Below are 27,259 nucleotides of genomic sequence, written 5' to 3'. Positions count from 1 at the left end.
ACAAAGGCACCCCTCTGAAAAGTAGTGTTCTGAAGACAGCTTTTCCTTCAGGGGTGGGGAAGCAGGAGATAAAAGTGGGGTGAACACAGAATTCAAATGCCAACCTCTCCCTTGTCCCCAATAACCCATCTGCTCCAGAGCTTAGCGGAGATGCTCGTTATTTAAAGCAAACAGCCTTCCTGGCTTCACATGATCATCTGTTTATTTGGGTCATGTGGGGACAGCAGCCAGGGGATGTTAGGCAAAAAGCAAGGGTTTAGAAAGGAGGCTTTTCCTGGGCCTGTTGCTGCCAACAGGAGCCTGAAAATGGCCAGAGTTTCTCATCAACCAAGGTTATTCTTGGGGAATGGACAGTGGGGATGGGAGATAGATACCTATTAGGTGGCAAGGGGTTGGATAAAAGGAGAGGAATGAATAGGAGGGCTGTTACATTTTAGCCAGCTTCCTGTTGCAAGGGGGTGGAACTCAGGTAGAAGCTGGCAATTTATTCATTCAAGGGAGTCTTTTTGATGTTTCAGCAGAAAGGTTAGCATGTTTGGGGAATAATCCAAAGCCCAGCCATTTCCAAAAAGTTGTTCCTAAAGTTTCTTTATGGCTTCTAGTGCTTAGTACCTTTGGGGCAGGAGGAAACCGGGCCCATCCATCCTTGTGTAATTCTCATGGGAGGATTTTCTATTTCCACTCTTCCTCCTCAAGTCTTTTGCACCCCAAGGCCCAGTTCAACCCCCTGAATGTTTTGTTTTTGTTTTTTTTTGGCAGCGCGGTTTGTGGGATCTTAGTTCCCCGACCAGGGATCAAACCTGGGCCCACAGCAGTGAAAGTGCTGAGTCCTAACCACTGGACCACCAGGGAGTTCCCAACCCCCTCAATTTTTTAATATGCTGAGCTAGTGACATTCCCTAATGAGGCTGTCTCCCATCCCCCCACCATTCACCCCAACAAAACTCTACATATATACACACCCCTAAGAGCTATGAAGATCAATTCCCTGACCCTCCAAAACATAAAAATAATAAGATGAAGGAAAGGGTGTGAAGCCGTAGTACAAGTATACCAGATCCCAAATGTCCTAACCCTGTAGGCCTGACTTCTCAAATTATGCAAGTTATCTTGGAGAGCTTTTCACCTATTATAGTTAAAACAAGACCAAAGGGAGAAAGCTGAGAGATGAAGAGGGAAAGACAGAAGACTAGTACACCCAGGGACACAGTACAACAGTACACGACGTTCATTTCACAAATATTTACTGTGTGCCTAACATGTGCCAGACACTGGGCTATCTTCACAGCCAAGGCCAGGGGAACTTTGGTAAGCCAGAGTGGGGTAAAAGATCACAGAGCTGAACTCAATTCCACAGCGATACCTGGAAAAGGTAAAGCTTTGCTCTCTCCCACCATGCTGGATGTAGCACAAGAGATCAGAAGACTATATAAAGATCTGTAAGGGTACTGATATACTCTTTTCACTGAAGTCTTCACCCACCTTCCTCTACTCCTGGTGAGTTGTCAAAGGACCTCTCCTGAACCTATGAAACAGATAGAGTCAAGTTCAGCCTTCCCATTTACCTACTTCCTCTTCATTGGCTCACACGATGTCAGAACTGGAAGAGCTTCAACCACCTAGACCCATCTCCCAAGAGGTGTTTTATCCAAGGTCACAAAGCTGCTGAGCGTTAGCTGGGATGAGAAGTGGCCTGGTTCTCCCTGGAATGTGTGGGGCAGCTCAGCCTGGGGAGGAGGGTCCAGGGTCCTTGAAAACCTCACAGAAATGGCTGATGATGGGGAGCTGGCTGAAGACAAATAATCATTGACTTTGCTTAGTGGTGCCCAATAAACAAGCTTAGCAGGTGAGTGAGAAGGCAAGGAAAGAGAATCAAACTTAGGATCCAGGGACTCAGATGACCTCAGAGGACACTGTACTGCCTCAGGCCACTCTGAGGAATGAAGAGCAGGCCCGGGTAGACAGCCATTCTTCACTGGCGCTTATATCTGGCCTGAAAAGGTGACTGGGGGAAAGGGGCAGATTTTTATCCAGGCAACCGCCCTGGGTGTGGATACTGAGTAATAAGGAAAGAAATGCAGTTCAGAAGCAAAAAGGGAGGAGCCACACACTCTGAGCTTTTCTGAGAAACCAAAGCAGCTAGCAAGCAAGCAGTGCAGCTAGAGAGATGGGGTCCATGGATGACTTGGGAAGGAGGAAGCTGATCAAAGGGGAAAGGCACAAGGGAAAGGATGAGGACTGCAGTTACTCCTTTGAAGACAAACAAGAGGTGGCTTTATGAGAGTAAGTTAATTCAGGTCATGGGAGTGAGACTGGGCAAAGTTATTAGTAGAGGGAGGCAGAGTCTTGCAATGTGAGTCAAGAGCCAGCTGGATCAGTGGGGGTGGTGGATGTCGAAGACAGGGAAGGCCCCTCCCAGGGCAGAGGGGCTGGAATGCAATCAGTGCCACACACAAAGGACTCTGGTCCGCAGCCCCAGCCAATCCAAGCTCACACGTAAAAGCAAGCCTGCAGATCAAGTCTTTAAAACTCAAGATATCAGCTACCTGTGCTAGTGACTGATGCTCTCAGAAGAGTATGTAGGGCCTGCACCAGTGGCCTCTTACTGGCTGGACTGCCTCCATCCAGGGCTCAGCTCCATGCCCACAACCAGATTTCTTACCAAGGGACCAGGGCCCATTGGGAGAGTCTATACTGGGCAGTGCTGGAGACACTCTAGAACTCTCGAGGAGCCACATTCCAGCCAGTGCCTCTCCTCCCACTTCCAGGCTGGGGGCTGGGATAGTACATACCCCTGTTCCCCAGCCCCCAGCCCACTTGAGTCCCTGTTCCCATCACAGACACCTCACACAGCAGTGCTAGAGTTCACCAGTCATCTCTCTGAAGAGTTTACTCTGTGATAAGTCTGAACCATTCACTAAACATAGTTAAGTCCTTATAACTTACACCATACACCAACATAAATGCAAGTGTTAAATGTAAAAAATAATGTCAAAAAGAGCCATAATAAAATACAGGCAAACATTTTTCTGCTCCAAGGGTGGTGAAAGAGGTTTTTACCCATAAAGGCAAACAAAGAAAATATAAAGGAACAGTTTGACAGATGTGATTATATAAGCCCTCTAAAAGCTCCTTGACTGTAAAAACAAAATAATTATCACCCACCATAAAGAAGAAGAAAAGGTAAATGACAAAATGGAGGGAAATACTGGCAAGATGTGCCCTTGCAATTTCAATAACAGAATACTTGGATAGAAAAGTGAACACAGAACATAATTTAAAATTCATAAAACAATAAATAAATGAAGTAACAAATATATATATGAAAATGTTTGGCCTTGCAATACCGTAATAAAATTAAAACAGTGAAAATATTCTTTATCAGTTGATAAAGGACTTTTTTAAACTGGCCTTCTAGTGCTATCAAATGTGTGGTAAAAACAGACACTTGTGGAAATGTAAAGTAGCACAACTTTTTCAGTGAACAAATTGGCAATATATATGGAAAGCCTTTAAAAGAGCATTATCTCTTCTGCTTCAGTAATCCTTACATAAATTTATCCTAAAGCAATAAGAAAACACATAAACACTTCTGTACAAACATATTCACTAAGTATTATTTACAGAAGTGAAAACCAGGAAACCTGAATTTCCAACAAGGAACAACTGGTTTCGTGAAGTGACGCTCACAATATGGCATGTGAAGAAAACCGGGTTGTTAATAAATGCAAATGTTAACAGTGGTTGTCTTTGGGCAGTGCAATTACTGGTAATTTTTATTTTCACAAGTTTTCTGACACATAGATTAATTTTATAATCAGAAAAAGGTTATCACAATATATTGCTAAATGAAAACGTTTATAAAATAGTAACACAGAATGTGATTCCACATTTGCTGTTTAAAAATATATATGCATATAAAACTACTAAGATAACAAAATGTAAAATAACTCCATTTGAGTAGTGGAATTATAAACTTTTATTCATTATTTTCTAAAGTTCTTATAATGAAAACATTTCTTTCGTAAAATGAAATTATACTAAAGGGGAAAAATTCTCCCTGCTTCATCAGGAAGGGCCTCATACCTCTTTTTTTTTTTTAAACAATGTTTTCTTGTTTTTATAATTTATTTTATTTATTTATTTATTTATTTTTGGCTGTGTTGGGTCTTCGTTGCTGTGCACGGGCTTTCTCTAGTTGCAGCGAGCGGGGGCTACTCTTTGTTGTGGTGTGCGGGCCTCTCATTGCGGTGGCTTCTCTTGTTATGGAGCACGGGCTCTAGGCGCACGGGCTTCAGTAGTTGTGGCACACGGGCTCAGCAGTTGTGGCACACGGGCTCTAGAGCGCAGGCTCGGTAGTTGTGGGTCACGGGCTTAGTTGCTCCGTGGCATATGGGATCTTCCCGGACCAGGGCTCGAACCCATGTCCCCTGCATTGGCAGGCGGATTCTTAACCACTGTGCCACCAGGGAAGCCCTATACCTCTTAATCTCAACTAACTTGACCTGCTGCTGTGGGTCTACTTCCCATCCTAGTTTTTCTTTCTGCTTCTTCACCCCCTCCCCCTCCCCCATCTAAATCTGCTCTTTCTGCTGCTTAGCTCTGAAATCCCCCAGAAACAGTCCAGGTGAGAGATGTGGAACAGCACTAAGGCACTGGCACCAGGGGTGGAGAGGCTGGGCTGGATTTGGGGGCTCTTTCGAAGGTGGACGATTTTGGACCCTGGTGGTGAAGGAGAGGGAGGAGCAAAGATTTCTAATGTGGACGGCTGGGTGGATGGTGGCCGAGAATACAGGAGAGAAGCAGGTGCAGACAAGCTGAGTTTGCACAGCCACAGACCCGGGGAAGGTGTCCACTGGGTGGCTAGCTATGTGGGTGTTGGAAGTTGAGGAAAGGCCTAGACTTGGGCGTGATGAATGTAGGAGTGAGCAGTACTGAAGTCACGGAGTGGACACGGTCAGCCACAAGTGAGAGAAAAAAGCGAGGCCCATGGATAGAATCTTTGGGATTCTCCCTTTAAGAGGTGAGGAGAACTCTTAAAATGGGAGGGTAGGCAGCAACCAGACTTCAGTAGCTGAAATAGAGTGAGGAAAGTGGAGGCAGCAAACATGTAGACAGTTCTACCACTTGGTGGTAGAAGAGGCCACAAACTGATGGTCTACCAGGTCTCTATAAAATACTGAATTCGCTGTTAGGGTTTACATATTTCTCCTAAATCTGGATTTCTGGATTTCCTCAAGAAAGAAGAGGAAGATGCAACAACACTGGGCAGCTATTTCTGCATGGCAATAACCAACAGGAATTGAATAAAAGCTGCTTCATAGCAGGAGTACTCCATCAGTGGGAGCTCCAGCCCTTCTTGCCTGGCCCCTGGTGCAGAAGATGAGGAAATACTTCCCTTTGTGAATTAAAGTCCTCATTAGTGCTCATCTAGACTTCACTGAAATAGAGGCCAGCGTGTGATCCATAAGCCCCACGTTTGGCCCCCAAAGGCAAATCCTGGGACAAACATACCTGAATTAGGAATCCTGACCAGACTGCGAATGCCCATTTCCCAGCAAGAGACATCACATCAAAAGCCTCTGGAGGGCTTCCCTAGTGGCACAGTGGTTAAGAATCCGCCTGCCAATGCAGGGGACACGGGTTCGAGCCCTGGTCCAGGAAGATCCCACATGCTGTGGAGCAACTAAGCCCGTGCGCCACAACTACTGAGCCTGTGCTCTAGAGCCTCCGAGCCACAACTACTGAAGCCCGCGCGCCTAGAGCCCATGCCCTGCAACAAGAGAAGCCACCACAAGGAGAAGCCTGTGCACCTCAACAAAGAGTAGCCCCTGCTTGCCACAACTAGAGAAAGCCCGCGCACAGCGACGAATACCCAACACAGCCAAAAATAAATAAATAAAATAATAAATTTATTAAAAAAACAAAAAAGCAAAAGAGAACAAAACCCAACAGCGCCTGGAATTACAAACGTACGGGAGCAAGTCCGCCCTCACCCACTGCCCCAGGCTCAGCGGTGCTCCCTGGGCAGCCTTCTTTTGGGCAGAAGCAGCACAGGCTTCCCTGCGTGGCTGCCAGGGCCCGCCCCCAGCTGGGGACTTCCCGGCTCTGCTCCCAGACGCTCAGCCACACTCCCTGAATGGGCCCACCCGATGGCAGGCAGCCTTTCCTTCTCTCCAGATTTACACAGTCCATTCCTCTACCTGGGGAAGATGACTTGCTATTTTTATAACAATTGTTACCTTCTCCAGCAAGATCAGAAAGTACGTCAGTTTTGCATTCTGTAAGTGAAATATTTGATGCTGCCTAAAAAAAAAAAAATCTTTCTTCTGTTATTATACAATTACGTATTGTCAAAAGAGTCGTTACCTAATTATGTTATTTTACGTTGATTCTGATGCAACATGTGCTTACACTAGACATTTTATTTTGTGGTTTTGCTATCTACTTAATTATCTGTACTACTGCCAAATACAAAATTCTATAAAGATTTGGTAGCATAAGTTAAGAACTAATTATAAGCAATTTCACTTATTACATTTTGTTCACTGATCATAGGCTGGAAAATAATATTACCTTCAAATGCTACATTGTGAAGGTGGGTAAGAGATGCTTTTCTATTCCCTGTCATATAATTGAAGTCTCCTTCCCTAGAGATGGGTCAAATAAGCCCAGAAGTCCATTTCCACCCTCAGTGTAGCACTTGTTACGAATCTTGAGATTTGGTACGAAATCTCAGTCTCTTATCTCTGGACATGAGTTCAAGTCCCACCTCCGTGACTTAGCTCTGTGAACAACCTTAGGGCAAGTCACTTAAGCCCTCTGAGCTGCCACTTCTTTAACTGATCACACAGGGACTCCATCCCTCTTTGAAGGGTTACTAAGTCAGACAATTTACGTAGAGGACGGACAATAAGTACTGGTTCCCTGTTCATCCTCCCAGTACACAGAAGCTTGGATTTTGCTCTCAGTCAGAGAGTGGCAGTCTACACCCGCAGTTATACACTTGAGGTCTCAGCCTTTTCACCTGAGTCTCTTGGTAGAAGATTTTCTGACCAGAAATTGAAAACTCAAAGGAGACTAAGAAGAGGTGAGCAAGTTGAGAAGCCTACTCTTTGTTCATGGATTCTCCCAGGTGCTTTAGTATTTCTCTCACTTAACTGCTGCTACAACTCTGGGAAGCAAGAATTCTTCATCTTTTGTATGAGGAATCCAAGCTTTAGTGAGAATGATTGACCCTGTAAGTAGAACTGGAACGCAGACCCAGGTCTGATGAACTGTGAAGGCTGTGCTCTTCTCTGTTTTCCACTCCCCTGCACTTTCTGGTCCACTCCGTCTTATCTCCGTTCCCTGGCTCCTAATAAGCACCTGTGGTCCCTCACTTCCCTGCAGAGAGCCAGAGCCCCCGACATCTCTGCTGGGGCTGAGAGAGGCGGAGAGGCTGCACCTCAAAGGGCATGCAGAGCTGCAAGGCTTTCAGTCACAACATAGTCCCCTGGGGTAAAAGCAAAGCCTCCGAAAGGCAGCATTAGCTGTTCCAACCAGCAATTGAAAAAAATAAACCGCTGTTTTAGTCATTTGGGTGAGTCACAGCAGAGGATCTGAATGTCTTTACAGAGCAGAGCAGGAACTCTCTGGTATGTGTGTGAGGCCCTGCTGCTCGTGGGTGAGCCCCACGCAGGGCTTTCTAATACTGTACTGGCACAAGCACCAAGAGGTTTGTACTTGGGAGCATTAGAAAGTTCAAGACCATCAATGCCCTGCTCCAAGAGGCAGAGGCCAATCCATTCTCACTAGTAAGCCTCTTCTGGGTTTTCCTGGGGTTAGTGCCCATTCAGCAAACTGATTCTCCTGAGCATTAACTTCTCCAAAAAAAGTTGTGGTCACATCCCTTTCCTAGGGGCACCTCCTGGCTGGCTGTAAAACTGCTGCACCTTTGAGACCTTCCTTCTCTCAGAGGGTGTCTTAGTTTTCCAAACTGGACCTTCTTCCTCCTAATGTACAGGTCTGTTGCATGGCCACCTAGGACATCTGATCCTGGGCCGTAAAAATAAGTCAGATGGAGCTTCCCCTTGAGCCCACACAGACCCAGGGTTAGTGACAGACATGTTCCACACAGAAACACCTCTTGTGGAAAAGAAGGCCCAGCTAACCTGTATAATATACCCAACACAGAACCAACTGTGACAATGTTTTATGTAAATAACACAGCACATGCATGCTCTTCAGCCAGCCAGATAAACCAAAACAAGAATTAAAAGACAAAAGAAGATTGAAAGCAGCTTCTTTCTTAAGGCTCTCTATATTACTCTTCCTGCAACATAAAGCTTTTGAAAAGTTACTATTTAAAATCACTAAACATCCCCCTCTGGTACCCCCATTAACTAGAGACCAATAAAAAGTTGATCCAAGGGACTGACCCAACCTGGATATATTTTAGAGTAGCAGGACAAGTCAACTGGTACCATAAAGAAACATAAAAAGGTTGAAAGCTTATGCCCAGACTGCAGGGTGGTGGGGTTTTCTTTCTTTCTACTTTTATCTCTCTAATTTTTTTTTTACGTTAAAATGTACTTGCTTCCATAAAAATATTTATCTGAGTAGCAACTGGATATTTCAAGACAATACCAAGGACACAATTTTATCCACGCCACAGTGAAGTTGATAAAAGGGCCAAATACGCCCCCATGTGGCTACAGAGGAAAATGCCTCGGTTTAAGTAAGAAGGAGGGGCTTACAGGAGGCCTCGAACTTTCTACAGGCCTTTGCATCTTTTTCACACCCTGCAGTTTTATTACTTGTCAGAGCTTAGAAGTTGGTGTGCTCATATGGTAAGCTTTGATTTCTATCAAGAGAAGAGAGGTTTCATGTTTTTAAAAATATATACTAAAGTTTTAAGTAATCCACACGCACCCTTAAGATCAGCTGAAACTCCAACACAGAGACAATAACCCTACTAGGACAAGCAGCGATGCTCTGGCGTGTGAATACCTGGGCAACGATGTGGGGTGAAGGGACCAAACTGCTGGAAGCAAAGCAGATTCCAAAGAACAAAAGCAGCTTATTCCCCTCCTTGGAAAACAAGTTCAGCTTCTGTTCCCACTTTGGTTATCAAGAGATCAGAAGCCAATGCAAGGGACCAGAATAGAATTTAAGATGATACCACAAAGATTGAATTCCATACCAATCCATCAACATGAACTTGACCTCTAGACACTTCGGCAAGTATCACTCAACATTATGATACCTGGTCAATAACCTATTTCTTCTAAAAAAATTCCTTTTCCCCATATCAGAGGTGTAGGCTACCACATATCACACACATTGTAAGTATATGCATAAGTGAAAGAATTTTTAGATGTCTTTTCAAAATGTTTCAATGTTCTCTCATTAGATAGAAATAACTACTCAGAGAAGGAAATGAAGACACACAAATGCAAAAATGGCACTCACAGCTGGAACCTTCCGTTGTCACATACTTTTTAAATTCTAAGAGCATTAGCTTAACACCTATAAAACGTCCTCCATGACACCAGGCCTTAAACCTGGGGCACCAAACACATATAGACACAAGACACATCTCCTGTGCCTCCAGGTCCACAGAGGATTCTTTGGAGACCTCTAAGTATCAGACTTAAACAAAGGCTAATACTGCGCCTGAAGCACATTTTGAACAGGCAAGGAGCATAAATAATGCACTCCTGTGACAACATGGAAAAATACTTACATCAGATGAGAAAAGAGCATAATATAAAACTGAATATACAGCATCAACACAACCAAAGTTGAACCCACACACTCACACACCCCATCTACAGAAAGAGATTAGAGACTAGAAGGAAACACTGAAATACCAATAGTGGCTGTGCTTCAGAAGGTTGAGACTAGGGGTGATTTTGAAGCTGTTTTCTCCTTTCATCTTTCCAAATCTTTAATAATGAGCATACACTACTCTTTTATAGTGAAACAAACAAGCAAATACTTAGTGACCACTTATCGAGTGAATGGTTGCCACCTAGCTCACTTATCCTAAAATTTTATGAAGATATAAACTAGGTTTGGGTCCAGCATATGATTCCAATGTGTCCTAAGAGGTAAGCAGAGCAGGATGGTGTGGGTGGGTACAGGAGATGAGCACAGGAATCTAGAGCCCTGCAATGAATCGTGGCTCTGTGGGACCCTGGGTGTTGGTTTCCTTATCCTGTCAAAGAGGCTGGACTAGCACAGTGGTTCCTAATCCTCAGTGAGTTACTAACCGCTCTCTCTAAGTCAGGGACCCTTCTCTCCAGAAAGAAACACCAAATATGTCCAGAGCTTTCGGAAATAATCCAGGAGGCTATGGGTTCTCCAGAGGTCCACGACCAGGTTAAGAACACTGGTTGGTTAATATGTTCTCTTCTGCAGCTCTGTCTCCACAGCCACAGGGAGGTATAATATGGTCCTATTTCCATTTCCTGTATCTTTGCTGAGGGGCTGGTCTAGCTGCTGCCAAAGTATGCCAAGGTCATCAGTTTTCTGCCCCAACCAATGCCACCTTTTAAAAGTGTGGCTTAACTACGCAGTCTTCTTTGCAGATAGCAAGGAGCTCTGGCACCATACTCAGAAATTTCAGGCTAAATAGAACCCTAGGCTGCTGGTGTAAAATCAAGCCATGGAAGTTAAGCACAGCAGAGGATAACTGAGACACCAAGAGAATAAAAGAGAGACTCCTTTTCCGGAGACATCCCTGCCGAGCCCTGACACTACAATTAGAAACATGTTTTAAGAACATGGTTACATCGACCTTAGAATTCTCCAATGGTAACAGGTAAACACAGAAGGGATTACAAGGGAAGCCCAAAAAACCGTCTTTGATCAGTGACAACTTATCTACCAATAGATGAGACTTTCTTAAGCAACTTACTACACGTAACTATCTTGCTCCATTTTTATTTCTATCATCAACCACTTACCCATTCAAAGCCAAGAAAATATTTTCCCCAACCCCAGGATTCAAACAGGATTGACAGTTTTCAATTCTGAATACTCTTATATTAGCTCCACTTCAAATGTCGAAACAAATAAAAAAAAATCACACACCAGTAAAACTGCTACAAAATAGTACTTTAAACAGGTTGGAGGTAGGGGTATGGCTTCATTCTGCTGTATCTCAGTCACATCTGGCAGTTTTGCTTCCCTAATTCTGTTTCTGAAATAACCAACATCAAAACAGACAAGAGTCAGGAATATGCCGATGTTTCCGACGTTTCCAGGCGCTTCCTGATTGGCCCTTCTTCCTGGCATTACTGAGCTTTCTCTCCCTGACTCTCCCGCCACCTACCATTAGGCCAGTTCCCTTCTCAGGACTGACACAGGGGTCATCAATTATATGTACCCGAAGTCTTCAGTCTTAAAGGTGACTTTAGAAGAAGGTACAGGGCTACCTGGTATACCACCTCCACCAGGGGGTTGAGAAAGTCACCCCTTCTCAGGAAGCAACCAGGGGTGACAGAGAGAGCGTGATGCTCTGTTAAGTTCTGACCAGGATCAGACTGCAAAACTAATCCTTTCGGCCTCAGAAAACCAGTCTAAAGCTAAGGTGATCAGCTTAAGTCAGGTTTGAATCCCTTATGAGTTTATTGATGGCTTTTTGTTGATGCAAATAACCACAATTCTTCCTCTGAACTACCATACTACAGTGCCCTGTTAACTTAAAAAAAAAGGGAGGGGGTGTTTAAAATGGATTAATTTGTTTCAGATAATTCCATATAATGCTACCAGTGGGCCAATGGTGGGATTCAGCTTGCCACCCCACAGGCTACACTCCAAAGCAAGCTGCTTTACTGTGCAAGAAGTTTGGAGTTAACTAGCAACAAGCCTGAAAATTTGGTTACGTATGTAAGTACAAAGTTGGTTCATCAAATCCCTGTTCTGACCCTCAACCCAATGCATTTCAACTAAGGCATCATCTACCTCCTTCTTAACGTTTATCAAACACTTGAATAGGTAACATCCAGCTGCTCTTTGGAGATGGTTCCCTTTTTCAGACACTGGGTTGCTGAACTGCTCAGAAGCCTCTTGGTCCTGGGCTCCATTACTAGAGCCTTTACAACTTTCCCAAACCTCCATCTCTCCCTTTTCCTCACTCCTTTCATCCTCCATGGGTTCTGGGTTTTCCTCCTGGGAAAGCAAGTCCTGGTTTGGGCCATGGCCCTCCACAGTGGCAGACTCGTCTTCCTGTAGAGCAGGCCCGTACAGAGCACTCTCCTGGGGACCCTGAGCCAAGTCTTGGCTGCTGCCAGACTCCTTAGTGGGGGACCTTTTCTCTTCCAAGGCTTGGATGACATTCTTGGGAGCTCGGGGAACTTCTCTCAGTTGTCTCACTCGGTCCCTTTTCTTCCTCCTTAAGTGAATCCAGGAGTTTTCTATGGCTGTTAGGAAAAGGCTAATTTCCTCCTTTCCACAGGGAACTCGTTTATGCTGGACCTGTTTGGAGGAAAAACAGAATTTTATAGGAAATCACTTTTCTCCTCTGAAAACTCCTTAGAACTTTCTTTTTTAAAAAAGAAAAGAGGGCTTCCCTGGTGGCACAGTGGTTAAGAATCTGCCTGCCAATGCAGGGGACACAGGTTTGAGCCCTGGTCCAGGAAGGTCCCATATGCCGTGGAGCAACTAATAAGCCCGTGTGCCACAACTGCTGAGCCTGTGCTCTAGAGCCCAATGAGCCACAACTACTGAGCCTGCGTGCCACAACTACTGAAGCCCGCGCGCCTAGAGCCTGTGCTCCGCAACAAGGGAAGCCACTGCAATGAGAAGTCCGCGCACCGCAGCGAAGAGTAGCCCCTGCTTCCCGCAACTAGAGAGAGCCCTGCGCACAGCAATGAAGACCCAACGCAGCCAAAGATAAACTTTTTTAAAAATTCAAAAATAGAAGAAAAAAATAAAAGAAAAAAGAGATTATTACAAGTACTTCTTCAATGTGCTTATTAACCAGGTACCTTCAGATCGGTGAGGATTTTTTCAATCCATGTTGTCACAACTACTATGCCTTCCACTGTCTCAGAGCCCAAAGATGATGATTTGAGGGATAATTCTTTCATCACAGATTCCAATACTACAAACGTAATGGGTTTCCTCGGCTTCTCTAATTTTCTTCGCTTACTTGGTGGTGACTGAAAGAAAAAGAAGGCATGGGAGAAGAGGGAAGGTTATCCAAATAATTAAATCTCATGCCTTATAATGAATTCAGCTTGGGAAATTTCCATGACCTCTGCTACCAATCACAGAGCACTAAAAACACAAAGGCCTTTGCATATTTATTTTTAATACTCAAAACAACCCTGCAAAATGGGTTTATCATCTCCCCATTTTACAGAAGGGAAAAACTAAGATACAGAGAGCCTATGTAATCAGCTCCAGGTCACACAGTTAGTATTTGTCAAGTTAGGATTTGAACCCCAAAGCCAGGTTCTTTTCTGCCATACCATGTTGCCTGTGTTCTGGCTATCAGGATGTAACTCCCCCACTTACTAAATGTCCTTAATCTACCTGTTGTGCCCAAAACAGGCCTGTGCAAGTATTTCTTTCATGGCACCTCAAGGACCCCAAGGGCATTGTGTTCTTTTCTATAAAGAAATGCATGGCTTAAAATCACCACCTTGTAGCCTGAGTTTATACTTGTCAAGGCTTGAAAGAAAGCAGCTGGTGAGCCACAGCTTGTGAGATCACATGCCAGGAATGACCAGGGCCACCAGAATTGCATGGGCGGAAAAGGACGCTGAATCTTGGTTAACATTAGGGCCAAGCCATTGGCTAGCTAAGCACTGCCTCTCAGCTGGGGTGAGGGGACACCAGTACCGAAGAGAACAGTGGATTTGAAAGCTGGTTCCACATAACTCAAGGTTGTCGTCTTTCTTTAAATTTCAAGCTTGGAAAGTGATTTACACTCTACCCACTAGAGGGACTCAAGTTCCATTTTAAAAACCAAGTGACACTGCTGTATTTAAAGTTTATTTCTTTAAAGTAAAAACTTGCTAAATTTTTTTAAATGACTCAGCTAAGACCAGATATATTATGGATACTTTAAGAGACAGACTTGTAGACAACTTTTATCAAAACTTATAAAAAATTAAGCTAACTCTAAGGTTAATGGGTCAAAATGAGCAGGATTATAAGAAGAAAGGCTCAAAAAAAGGAAACAACTAGTCAGCTTTGAAGATCTTTTCCTAAAAAAACCCTGTGATAATTGTGCTGCTAACTCCAGTTCTGCCTGGAAACAGTGACAGAGCACGTCCATATACACACACAGTCAGGTCCAGTTACTGGGTGAGGCCTTATAGGAGCTAACCAGCAACTCCCTACCCCACACATACACAACAAAATATCCAGTTTATTCTATGCTAGAAAACTTTTAGATGGTATTTCTTAGAAACAATCTACATTTTCTCTTTATACCAGATATTAACTAATAAAAAATGGAAATTAAAGAACAAAAGAAAACAAGCTTAGAAGAAAAGGACCAAAAACAAAGGGCGTGTGTATGAGCCAGAAGCCTGCTCTTGAGAAATGAATGGTGGACTCTAAGCCCTGAGTCTGAACTTGCTCAGTTAGTGTTTCAGACAAGATGAGACAAATTCATGTTGACATGAAGATAGTAGTATTGTTATTACTCAATCACCCAGCATAAGAAACATAATTTCTACAATTACAGAGAGCCTAACACTTTGCACTAAGGAGCTTAAGATATGATTATTAAGCTGGGGGTGAAAAAAGATGGTGGTGTTGTAGGAGGAGGATGGGGGAGAAGAATCAGATTCTCTTTCCACTTCCTGACATCCAAGGCTGTTAACATGGAAAGGTCACCGTCACAGGGCCATCCCCGACAGCACACCAAAGGTCATCTACAAATATGGCTAAAAGGATAACGCCCCATCTCTCCTCTGACAGAGCTCACAAATTCCAATCAGCAAAGTGAAGATATTGCTGTGTTTCTCATTTCCTGCACTATTCTTCTCCAACAGTAAGAATGGACTCATCATCATTTCTAGAACTAAAGGAGAAAAATGCATCCTCACCAAACTTAACAAGAGCTCTATCAAGGATCCACTTTACAAGTTCTAAGGGAGTCGGAAACAACAAAACAGTTTATTGCCTTGTTACACCAGTACTAAAATGAAACCTTCTCTATCTCATATATGGCTCCTTTACCTTGCATCCTGGCTCCAGTGTTCCATATACAATGGTCAATCAACAAACCTGGTATTTCTGAAGATTTTTAGTGAATTGTTTTAATACACACACATATTCTCAGGATTGTTTTAGTTTTACTCTATTATAGAAACTAGGTAGGCACTCAAAGAGACAGATAATTTATACTTTAGAAATTATCAAAGTTTTATAGCAATCATTCCTCTCCCTTTCTCGTTCGTACTGTAAATTCTTAGTAGGCAGGGCCAGAGTAAAATACAGGAGCAGGTCTTAAAGAAATTAATAGTTAAATTCAACCCCACAGGTTCAACAGTAGGTAACTGTATATATACCCTGTTACAACACCAGTAAATAGAGGCTGTCTGTTTTTCCCCAATTGAGATGATCTTAATTTGCTAATATGCTTTTAAATCTCAAACCACAAATATTTTCAATGAAGAGTTCTACACTCAAACTGTCATAATATAGTTTAGAAGACAAAGTAACATAAATAATTCAACATTTTAAAGCATAAATTTAAAAATCAATAATTTACAATGGTTAATTCAGTTTAACTGAAAGAATCAGAAGGTGAATTTACAACTGGTTTTGGATTAGAAGATGAACTACTGTACTACCCAGCTGAAACTACAATGTGAAAGAAGTTTGGTGGGGAGTTGTAAATTTGTATTGCTTGAACTGCAAGGATTCAATGAATAAAAATCAACAGGGGGAGGAGCGTCAAGTGTTACTAGACTGAAACCATAAATTGGACAAAAACAGTTCTTCAATTTTTAAAATATGCTTTACCTAGCAGAGCTGTCTTTAAATTTCTTAAATCCTCACTCTTACATTAATTTCTAGATCTCAGTGGTACAATTAGTCAGGAGACTTTCAAATTAGGTGTAACCTGACACAATTCCGTGTAGCATGTGCTATGCTGCTGAAGCTCTGCTGTTAACTACAGCTAACGCAGAAACTCCCAATGAAGCCACAGGCTGCATGAAAGCTTTAAGAGCTCCCTCGTATCTGCAGGAAAAGAAGGGAGTCATTCACTAAGATCTGCTGAGCATGAAGCCACAGCCTCATCGTTTAGACAAAGCAGCTTCTAGAATGGTCTGGAGGGGAAAGGAGTGCTCTTGGCTACTGCACTGGGGTCTTCCCTGCTCTACCATACTCTGAATGGCTACTGCCCCAGGTCCTCCAGGAACAAGCAGAATGTCTGTAAGCTGTTATTCAGCACAGGCTGTCATTTATGGAGAAACAAAGCCAAGCAGCCAACACTGACACCTGGCTGGAATACACACAGGAGGTGCGCTGGGAAGGACAGTCAGACCATCTTGCCTTATTCAAATGTGTATCAGCTTTGCTGCCATGAAGTGGACAAAATATTTTGTTGTCTAAAAGTGTGGCTTCCTTATTAACAGCCCAGTGGCATTTCTGTTGTTACCTAATCTGACAGGTTACTGTTTTTAAAATGTCCTTGTAATCATTCCTAGATATATGCAAAAACAATAAAAAGTAAAAAATCAAGGGGAAGAAAAGTTTATGTAGAATGGTACCTATCTAAGAAGGGGTGGCTATAACTACATGTGTATTTCTTTATAGTAAAACAACCAAACAAACAAAAAACAATGGAAGGATAAATTATAAAATTGTTTAAACAGTAACCCGAGGAGAAGAGGGATTGATTGGGGTGAAAGAGACAAGAGAAAGAAGCTAGACTTCTAACTATATCCTTTTCAATATCTGATTTTGAAACCATGGGTAAATATCTTTTACAATTACAAAACAAAATTAAATAGCACAAAAAGAGGCAATCCCTAAAAATATAAAGTAGAATGAAACAAATGAACGTAACTGTGTACGGACTTGGCATAAACCCACAAAAAGGAAACATTCCAAATGACTTTAAAATCCATCATGAGACAGTCCCCAAGGACAAAAGAATGAAAAAAAAAAAAAAAAAGCTATTTTCACAAATCATTTGGTGACGTTAACTTTGAGACTGCCGTGGTGTATCATGGGCCAAAACAAATGAGTAATTAATTATGGTCAAGGACTGAGATTTCTGGCATGGAATTTTTGAACGGGAGACATAGACAGACAATTGGTGAAGTTAAGTAGAAACTAAATAGAAAGTCTGAACTAGGATGTATTTTATCTTTAAAAAGAAAATCGAAAAATAGTTGCTGCCAGCTCTGGGGAAGAAAAAAAAAAATGAACTGGGAGCAACCTGTCATACTAGACAGCAAGGGAGCTACCCAAGACCCTAGTATGATAAGACGACTCAGCATCCAACTTGAATAAACACTCCATGGCCAAAGATGGGACATAATCTGTGCACCAATAAAGATAATAAGTGTAACAGACTGAAAAATACTGAAGTATAAATCCATGAGTTCATAATAGTCTAAAAACAAAACCTAAACCACCCTCTTTGGTCACTTCTGGGAGATGCTAGGGAACCACTAACTCATTATTCTTAAAACTGAAAAGTAAAGCAAAATAATCAAGCATTTATCCTGCCTTTACCAGATGAACTGTACCTCAATGTAACCAAATAATTGATAAGGGGAAGTTTCTCTTTATAAGTACTTTAGCAATAAATAAAGAAGGAATAATAGAATCGGAATATCAACATTCTGCAACTCTAAATGAATTAATGGATCCAGGCAATGATCATCAATGACTGCTCACATTGCAAGAAGACAAAAGCAAACATTATGTGCCTCCTGATGGAAGTTCTGAAGCATACCACACACCACCTAGAAAGCAGTCTCCCCCCACCATCAAGACTGTACAATATCTGATCACGCCTCTGGCTCTAACTGCCAATTTACAGGAAAGACGGGGTCTGAGGAACATGTTAACACCACGGAGATGCACTCAGAAAAATCCAGATGTAAAAAAACTCTATAGGACAAATATCCCAGTTTCTTTAACAAATAAATTACAAGGGAGTGGGTGAGAGAAGGGGGAAAGAGGGGGTGGGCAACCAGACTAAAAGCAATTCAAAGGATATATCAATCAACTGCAACACGTAAAACTTAGTAAGACTCTAGTTTGACAAACTTTAAAACATTTGAGACAGTAAGAAAAATTTGATCAACTATACAGCCAACATGAAGGAATTATGAATTATTGTGGTTATGTTTTTTTTAAAAGAATCTTCACCTTTTACAGATAAATATGAAAACGGTTATGGATAATATACTGTCTGAGATTTGCTTCAGAATCATCAGGGCAGTGGGAAGGAGTATATGGAATACAGATGAAACAAGAATAGACACGAGCTGTCAACAGTTAAAGTGGGTGATTGATAGGTAAATACTAGGTGTCTTCCTAGACTGTCAATCGACTCAATATTAAAATTATTTAACTTCAAAAACTAAAAACAAAGATATATATTATGGAATAGAATACAAAATTCAAATGCATATTAAAGAGAAAAGAAGAGACTTCACGAGTACAGAGTGCTTCCTGGGAAATTCTTTATTGTCACCTTGATGCCCAGGCATTTGTCAGAAAACATTTCCTCCTATAGCTGATATTTCAGTCGAAAAGTCTGAGAATCACTGTACCACATCATTTATTCCTTCATTTTCATTCATTTAATAATTATTATTTGAGGACCAGACACTATACTAGGTTGATGCCACATAGAAGACACAATATGGACAAAGAATAGTGAACATAGGAGCAGGATCCCAATATCAATTTAGGAAGAGTGAGGGCAAACTTCACAGGTGGCAGTATCTGAACTAACTTGATAAATGAGAGTCTGATGGTCAGAGAGGAATCTCTTGGAGAGGGATCAGAGAGCAGAAGCTCAACATTATTGGGGCATCAAATATGGAGGTGGGTGAGAAGGAATGGTAGGGAATGACAATACAATATATTTTACTGAGCATTTACTATATGCCAGGCGCTGTGTTAATTATATTTAATCCTCAAAACCCTATGTGGTAGGTACTATTATTACCCCCATCTTATAGATGAGGAAACTGAAACTTAGAAAAGTAACCTGCTCAACATAAAGCTAGACAGGGGCCAGCACACAAAAGGCTTTTTCTATACACTATGCAATAGTTTTGGTGTTATCCACCATGCCACAGTTAAACAGAATACCAATACAAACTACTAGGTCACAAGGAAGTTCATGCAGAATACAAATGACTGAAAGAGGTAAGTCCAGAGAGATGTCTATGGGCTGCATGGTTAAGAAGGCTTTATGCAGAAGCTGGAATTGAGCTGGGCTGCAGTGGAGGGAAGTTCACAGGAAGGATCAGAGAAAGGGCTGTGAGCAAAGGCTGTACAAAGTCAGTTATGACTCTGGCATCATGAGAAGACCGTGGACTTCTAATATCGTAGAAGACAGTACAGTCAGGAAAACAGGGAGCAATTAGGACGGAAGGGAAAGTCAAAGACAGATTTGGGAGGCCCAAGGAGCCACTGAGGAGCTATACATTCTTTGAATGGTGAGTTTAGGATGAATCCAAGTGACTGTTACATGGAAAGCTGTTGGGATGGCCTATAAGCAAGGTGATGAAGGGTTGCCTGAGTAGGTTAATACACGGCTAGGCTGGAATAAAAGGCAGTCCTTTGGCAGTACAGTGAGTAGGAGCTTAGGCTGTGAAATCAGACTAATCTGGGCTCCAACCTGACTTTTTAGAGCCTCCAATTTCCTCATCTAGGAAGTGGGGATAATACCACGTACTCGACTGTTGTCAGGTTTAAATAAAATGACATAATGTGCGTGAAGCATGCACATCACAATTTAAAGCACTATATCCACTGCTTTAAATCTACTATACCTACTAACGTCCTGCTTGCAATGCTGCTCCTTAGTAGAAGTCCTACATCATTCCTTTTAACATTCAACAAATACTTATCAAGCACCAACTATGAGTCAGACACTGACAATTCCTCCTCCGTGAAGTCCTCTCACACTAGCCCAGCCTGAACCATTTCCTTTTCTGAACTCCCTAAGTCCACACCATTCTGGTCTCTACCATTCATTTCATTACTTACTCATATATAAAATTTTGTATCAATACTTCACATGTTTTTCTCCCCCATAAAACTAATCACTATAAGGTATAGAAAATGGTATCTTATTCCTTCGGTATTATCACAATGAACATCACACTTAATAAGAAAAGTAATTAAGAGGAGGAGCCTTAGCTTTGGTTTTGTTCAACAGCTCAGCTCCCTAACCATCACATCTGTTTTATAGCATAATATACAGTCTGGTATAGTACTGGTTTTCTAACCGTGTCTTAACAGCAGAATCCTTTCAATAAATAAAATTAATACATAATACTGACAAAAGCAGATCAGCTCTGTTTAAAATGAGAGAGAGCCCTGAAGTACCAGCCTTACATCTGCCCCCAACTGTCATCCCCTGGGCACCAACACGGAATCCCTCCTCTGTCTAGAATTAGTTTGAGAACCTGTGGAATAGTACGTGGCGCACTATCAGAAGAGCCCCACTCGGACACTAACAAGGTTACATAATTAATCTGACCTGTTCCCTCCATTTGTTCTCCAAAAAGCCCTCTAGTTATTACTCCCTAGACAGGAAAGACCCAGGCTCAAAGGAAACATCTTGAACCCAGGGAGGTCATTTTTTAAAACCAGAATTCCTGGGCAATGCTCAGACCAAGAGTGCACAATTTACTACAGCTACATTATTTTCCCTTTTTCTTTTAACAAGTGTCAAACTTCTGAAAGCAAAGCAAAGCAAACCTAAAATAATGCCTTGAGCAACTAGAGGAGAAGCTCGGACAAAGAGGCATTATAAGTGGCTTGTTAAAATTCTGTAAAGAACCGTCCTTACAATATACTTCCTTATATTTGTGATCAGTCAGAAATGAATGTACAAAATTCTATCAACACTAGGACTCGTCTTTTTGCTGTTAAAATAAATCCAGACAAGAGCAATGGGCTTGGTGTGGGCACCTGAATCAGAAGTGAATTAGAATTTTTCAGCATTCAGCACCAACAGAAACGAATCAGTAGGCCTGAGGTAAGTGAAAACATTAGTTGCCATAGTAACTTGCACATTTACCCTAAAAAGGCGGGAGTGGGGGTGGGATGGGGAAGTAGGTCAATATTTCTGCTTAACTAGCTCTAGTCCTTGGCTTCCTCTCCTCACCTAAAGCAGCATATCCTCCTCCCTCCCCGCCACTGACAGGAGCAAGAGGAGGAAATGAGGTGACCATTTCAAAAAGCAAGGAGTGGGAGAGGTTCAGGTAGAGGGAAGGAGAACCAAGAGGACAGTCCACTAAAAACATCCCGAGTGCCTTGGGACTACCTCTGGGAAAGCAGATGCTGATCAAGGGCACCAGTGCTAAGAAACTGTTGCTGGGTTACCACAAATCAGAAATTGCCATTTTTCCTGTAGCAGTTTAAGTATACCTAATGGAACACTTGGGAATGCATTATTAACAACTTTGGGTTGTGGGTAGTGGTGGGGAGGGATGAGTACTCTGGCATGGGAGAAACCTGAGGCCCTTAGCAAGAGGCATTCTTTGATGGCTGAAACTATGAACAGGGCTCAAGGACAGCCTAAAAGACAGGGAGGGAGGGAGCAAGGAAAGTAAGCTGATTTTGCTACCCAGAAACATAGTGCTCTTTGATACTCTGATCTGAAATAGCTACTAATCCAAGAGGGCAAGGGTGACGCTGGTCCCTGAGATGGCCTGAAGAGTGCCAGAGCTCATTACCAGCTCTTCTGCCTGCGGTACCAACAAGTGCAGAAAGCAGGTTAAACAGAAAGCATTTGGAAACAGGTGCAGTTCCATTTTCCTGCAGCTGTTAGTGTCTGCACAGGGATAAGCTAGGACATTACTAATGATTTTAACCATTTGGTGGGAAAGCCCTAGTGTTGTTCTAGAAGACAACAGAAAGGATAATCCCTCAGGGAGGTCAAAAAAGCAGAATCATCTTTTTTAACCAGTGAGAAATTCAAACACAAACCTCTAGATACCCTACTGCATGGCACAGAGGCAAGTCTAGGCTTCCATCAGGCAGGCCAATCAGACTTGACTGGGAAACTTATTTCAGTACAGCAGCACACCTAGCTGCAGAGCACAGGAAGGAAAGGCTCAGTTTCAAATCTGAGCTCATGTATTCAGAAACATCTGCAAATCATCCCCTTGTACTTCTGCACATGTCTCTATTCCTCTGCCCTATGGGAGAAGGAAAGAGCCTCATAGACACAGCAACATTTAAGAGAGGCTCTGGAGACCAAGCGTGGCCAAGACCTTGGGAGAGGAGCACCCAGAACAAGCCTGTGGTGTGGACAGAGGATTAGAGACGGCAAGGTACCAGGTACCTAAATACCTGAATACCAGGTATTTAGGTCTCCGTAAATACTGTGGGAAGAAGCAGCCCACGCTGAGCAACGTGTGCCTTAACGTTAAGGCGGACGGCTCCAGGCAACAGTAAGTCAATCATTCTTCCAAGGGAAATGTGAGAACAAACAGATGCTATTCTATTACCACCTCTTAGCACGGCCCAGAAAAATTATTCGGTCTAACCAGTTCAGAAACATTTTTCTTTTGCATATAGCAGCACAGAGGACAAAGAGAATTTTGTGGAACAAATCATGTTTTAAAACGTTCCATTACGGAAGAATGTTCAAGCTCAAGCACATGCAAAGTAGACAAAATAGGGTAATGAACTATCACCCAGCTTCAAAACTGATCAGTATTCCAGTGCTAATCTTAAAGCCGAGACAGAACCCTTCATTGGAATGATCTCTAAGTTTTACACATCAAAAGCCTGCAACCCCAAATGGTAATTTCTACATCCACCAGGAACCCCAGGAGATAGCTACTCTAGGAAAACAGCAGTGTTGAGAGAAAATAAACAGACTTCAATTTCAGTGCTTGAGGAATATCTAACAGAATAATCATACCCACAAAGTTTTTGTACCTGAATTTCTTAATTCCTAAAAGATGCATTTCCAATTCATTTATGTCTGCTGAGTAAGAATCAATGAGTTGCACAAACTCACAGAGAAAAGTTCCACAGTCACCACGGTCAGCGTTCCAGGACCATGTCTGGTTTACAACCACTTTCCATTCTTTTTTTTTTCTTTTCTCCAGCTTCATTGAGGTACAAATGGCATATATCATTGAGTAAGTTTAAGGTGTACAATTGTGATGATTTGTTGCACAAATATCGTGAAATGACTACCAAATAAGGTTAGTTAACACCTCAATCACCTCACATAATTACTTTTTTTTTTGTGGTGAGAACACAAGATCTATTCTGTTAGCAACTTTAAGGTATATAATACAGTACTGTTAACTATAGTCACCACGCCGTACATTAGATCCCAAGAACTTATTCATCTTACAACTGGAAGTATAACCTTTGACCAACATCTCCTCATTTCCCCATTGCAGCCCCTCCACTTTCCATTCTGACATAAGCATTTGGGGCAAACTTCAGGAAAACAGGACAGTACAGATTTAGTTCATTTATGACCTACTAAAACCCACCATGTGCTGGAATTCAGAGAAGCTACAGGAAGGTCTCTACTTACTGGTACTGTTACATCATCATAAAAACTCCAAGCCAAAGCCCACCTCATTGTCCGACCTTGGCAGAATTCAGTGTAGGTGACTTTAGGAACCTGAAACCAGCAAACACAGCATCTCATCATTCTAGTAATTCTACTATGTTTCTGGCTCCTGCCTCATGTTAAATTATATGTTGGTCATTCTTTTTATCAGTTAACAAACACTACCAACCAAAAACAGTTACGCACAGCTGCCTAATAATCAATGAATAAATTATCTCTCAACAAAGTTGTGGGCTTTCTTCCTGCCATAAAACACGAGAGAGAGAATTTATAGTTCTGGCCTGAAGGTCCAATATATGAAACACTCAAAACACAGCCCTTCAGAGAACCACTGGTAAAATGATTCAAATGTTCTTTTGTTTTCTTTTGTTTAGGAAAGAGAGCCTCTAAGGCCTAGCTAGACACAGCTATCTAGTCTCTCTTTTGTCTACCAGATTTTAGGAAAGAAAACAAAACTACTTTCTAGCTGTTACAATTTTAACAAAGAAAAGGTGTTGTGGGGAAAATAGGATGAGTAGAATGTCAGAGAGAAAACTGAAATCAGAAACTTGGTTCTACCGCTGAACCCACATCTGACCCCCTTCTCTGAAAAGTCACCCTGCTCCTGCCTATTCATGCCCAAACACCATAAACTGGGAGGGGAGTTGGGGAAGTATGTATTTGTCACCTGCTTTTCAAAACAAAAGCAAGGGGCTGAACTTGTGTGGGTCACACCATAGTGGGGTGAAGATCGCACACCGGACTGAAGATCATTCTGGTTTCAGCTGTTCATTGATAACTAGACGTGTGACCTGGAACAAGCCCCTTAGCTTCAGTTTCTGCAGTTATAATGGAGTCAGATGTGGGGTCAGTGGTAGGCAGACACCAGGTTTTTTGATGTCTGGTTTCTCTCTGACATTCTACTCATCCTGTTTTCCCCATCTTTTCTTATTGGTCAAAGAAGGCTTTATTTTAATAATTTATAAAAAGTTCCCTTTAGCCCCAAAATTACAACATTAAAAAATAAACAAACAAAAAACACATTTCGAGCTTTTAGGTATAAAGGACAGTTCTATCTATACTCCAAGTACCATCAAAAGTGGATACACCAGAATAGTAATGACAAAGCCTTACCCCTTGTATTCGAAGTTCTTCCTTCAGAGGAGCCAGGCTGCATTTCTTTCCCAGCATACAGCTATACCACCTGGAGGGGGGAATCAGGCAAGTCAAACACTGTTTATGTGGTTACACATTTTTACAGCTAAGCATTACTCAAGTGAAAAAGATAAGAGTAGCAAACAAATGTTGAGTTAAGTTACAAGTGACAATAACAAGAATTGTATCAATAGCCCAAAGCAACTTAAACAAAAAGCCACTTAGCCTCTCCAATGATTTTAGTGCTGTATGTATGTGGAAAGAGAGTAAGAGAGAGAGGTCTCACCTGCAGTGTGCTCAGAATGAAGGTCATTTAGCTTTGGGACAGAAATTAGTTAATAAACAACAGTAAAAACATGCATATACACCCCCCCACACCATATTAAAAGAAATTCTAAAATCTAGCATGAACCTGTATTTTGAGATGCACTCACTTGCAAATAACTTAAGAATATATATTGCATTAAAGTTTCAACAGAACAAGAAATCAATTTCTTCTATAGCAAATACAAATCCAGAAGAGGGAGTATGAAGATGGAGTGAACTGGTTAAAAGGTAAAAGGACAGACTTTATTTCTTCTGATTATTCTAAAAAGTTTGCAAAGTATAAAATTTATACAGGACTTGTGCTTCAGCATATGAAGGATTAACTAGTAAGGAAATTGCCCTTCCACCATAAACTAGGAAACTGGACAAAATATATGAAACAATTTTTCAGACACTGGACAACTGCAGTGAAGACCTATGATCTCAGAGAGAAAAACAAGGTGAGCCCTATAACTGCCAGAGCTTACTGCCTGAAGGAAATCCCCAAGCTGCAAAGCAGGGAAAGGAAACTAAAACAGAACCCAATAATCTTGCTGAATTGATGAGACAGAGACTGGAGTTCAGAGAGGCTGAGGCAGTAAGAATGTGAAGAGCAAAATATAAGAGGAAGGAGCTGCATACGGAGAGAATTCTGGGCATCTGCAGAGGAGGTCGCTGGAATATTCTGCAGAATGATCTACATGTGTGGGGTGGAGGCTAGGGAAAGACTCTCAGAAAGCAGTAAGCTGAACAATTCCTGGATTCCAGACAGCTGGGACTAGTTTGTGGATCTACTAGCCAGAGCAGAAAGACCCTGTTAATAAAAGGGGCATCTAGTGGAGTCCTGGAAAGGATACTGCTTTGTAATGGGCTACAGCCTGTTCTATATCTACCCTAATAAAGCTTAAAAGCAAGATTTGAAAGGATCCAACTCATCACAAGTAACTCAAGTAAGCATCAAAACAAAGTTCAACACCCTTTAAAGGAATACAATGAAATGCAGCACCCCCAAACATAAGATATGCAATGTCCAGCATCCAGTCAAAAACTACCAGACACTGAAAGAAGCAGGAGGGCTTCCCTGGTGGCACAGTGGTTAAGAATTCGCCTGCCAACGCAGGGGACACGGACTCGAGCCCTGGTCTGGGAAGATCCCACGTGCCGCAGAGCAACTAAGCCCGTGTGCCACAACTACTGAAGCCCGTGCGCCTAGAGCCCATGCTCCGCAACAAGAGAAGCCACCGTGATGAGAAGCCCACACACCACAATGAAGAGAAGCTCCTGCTTGCCGCAACTAGAGAAAGCCCGCACATAGCAACAATGACCCAATGCAGCCAAAAATAATAAATAAAATAAAAAATAAAAATAAAAAAGCAGGAAAATGACTCACAACCAGGATTTAAAAATCAATCATTAGAAACAGACCAAGAAGTAAGAGAGATGATGGAATTAGGAGATGAGGACATCAAAACAGCTATTAGAAATATGCTCCAAAACAAACATGGACATGATGAAGAGCAAGAGGGAAGATATAAAAACTAACCAAACGGAACTTCTAGACATGAAAATTATAATATCTAAAATAAAAAATTCACAGATGGGATTAACAGCATATTAGACTCTGCAAAAGAAAAGATGTGTGAACTTGAAGACACAGCAAAACAACTACCTGAAATAAAGCACACAGGGGGAAAAAAAAAAAAAAGAAAAAGACCAAAAAAATAAAACGCAGCACCAGTGACCAATGGGACAATATCAAGCAGTACACACAACTGGGGTTTCAGAAAAGGGGCAAAAGGGGGACAAAAATATTTGAAAAAAAGGTCAAAGTTTTTCCAAAACTGATAAAAACTATAAACGCATATACAAGAAGTTCAATGAACTCCACACAGAAGAAACACAAAGAAAACCATACTATATATTTAAAACAGATAGCCAACAAGGACCTACTGTATAGCACAAGGGAACTCTGCTCAATACTCTGCAATAACCTAAATGGGAAAAGAATTTGAAAAAGAATAGATATATCTATATGTATAACTGAATCACGTTGCT

At 42.0% G+C, this 27,259-nt stretch overlaps 1 protein-coding gene and 1 non-coding gene across 3 annotated transcripts in view; both read right to left on the bottom strand.

Annotated features, from left to right (window-relative positions):
* Positions 1-779: 779 nt before the first annotated feature.
* TRNAE-UUC (transfer RNA glutamic acid (anticodon UUC)) lies at positions 780-852 on the bottom strand. The gene has a single exon. It is a non-coding gene; the product is annotated as a tRNA-Glu (tRNA).
* Positions 853-10,038: 9,186 nt separating this feature from the next.
* The window catches only part of METTL16 (methyltransferase 16, RNA N6-adenosine), a 58,849-nt gene continuing 41,628 nt past the window's right edge, over positions 10,039-27,259 (bottom strand). For both annotated transcript variants that reach the window (XM_061175097.1, XM_061175098.1), the window contains 4 exons: positions 24,878-24,947; positions 23,726-23,815; positions 12,978-13,151; positions 10,039-12,465 (listed from right to left, as the gene is read on the bottom strand). In XM_061175097.1, the coding sequence (XP_061031080.1) occupies positions 11,842-12,465; positions 12,978-13,151; positions 23,726-23,815; positions 24,878-24,947 (958 nt within the window). In that variant the 3' untranslated portion in view covers positions 10,039-11,841. The remainder of the gene's footprint in view (positions 12,466-12,977; positions 13,152-23,725; positions 23,816-24,877; positions 24,948-27,259) is intronic.

This window comes from Eubalaena glacialis, chromosome 19 (genome assembly GCF_028564815.1).
Source record: "Eubalaena glacialis isolate mEubGla1 chromosome 19, mEubGla1.1.hap2.+ XY, whole genome shotgun sequence".
Lineage (NCBI taxonomy): Eukaryota > Metazoa > Chordata > Mammalia > Artiodactyla > Balaenidae > Eubalaena > Eubalaena glacialis.
The sequence above is the reverse complement of the archived record's forward strand: the minus strand, read 5'-3'. Positions and strand labels throughout refer to the sequence as shown.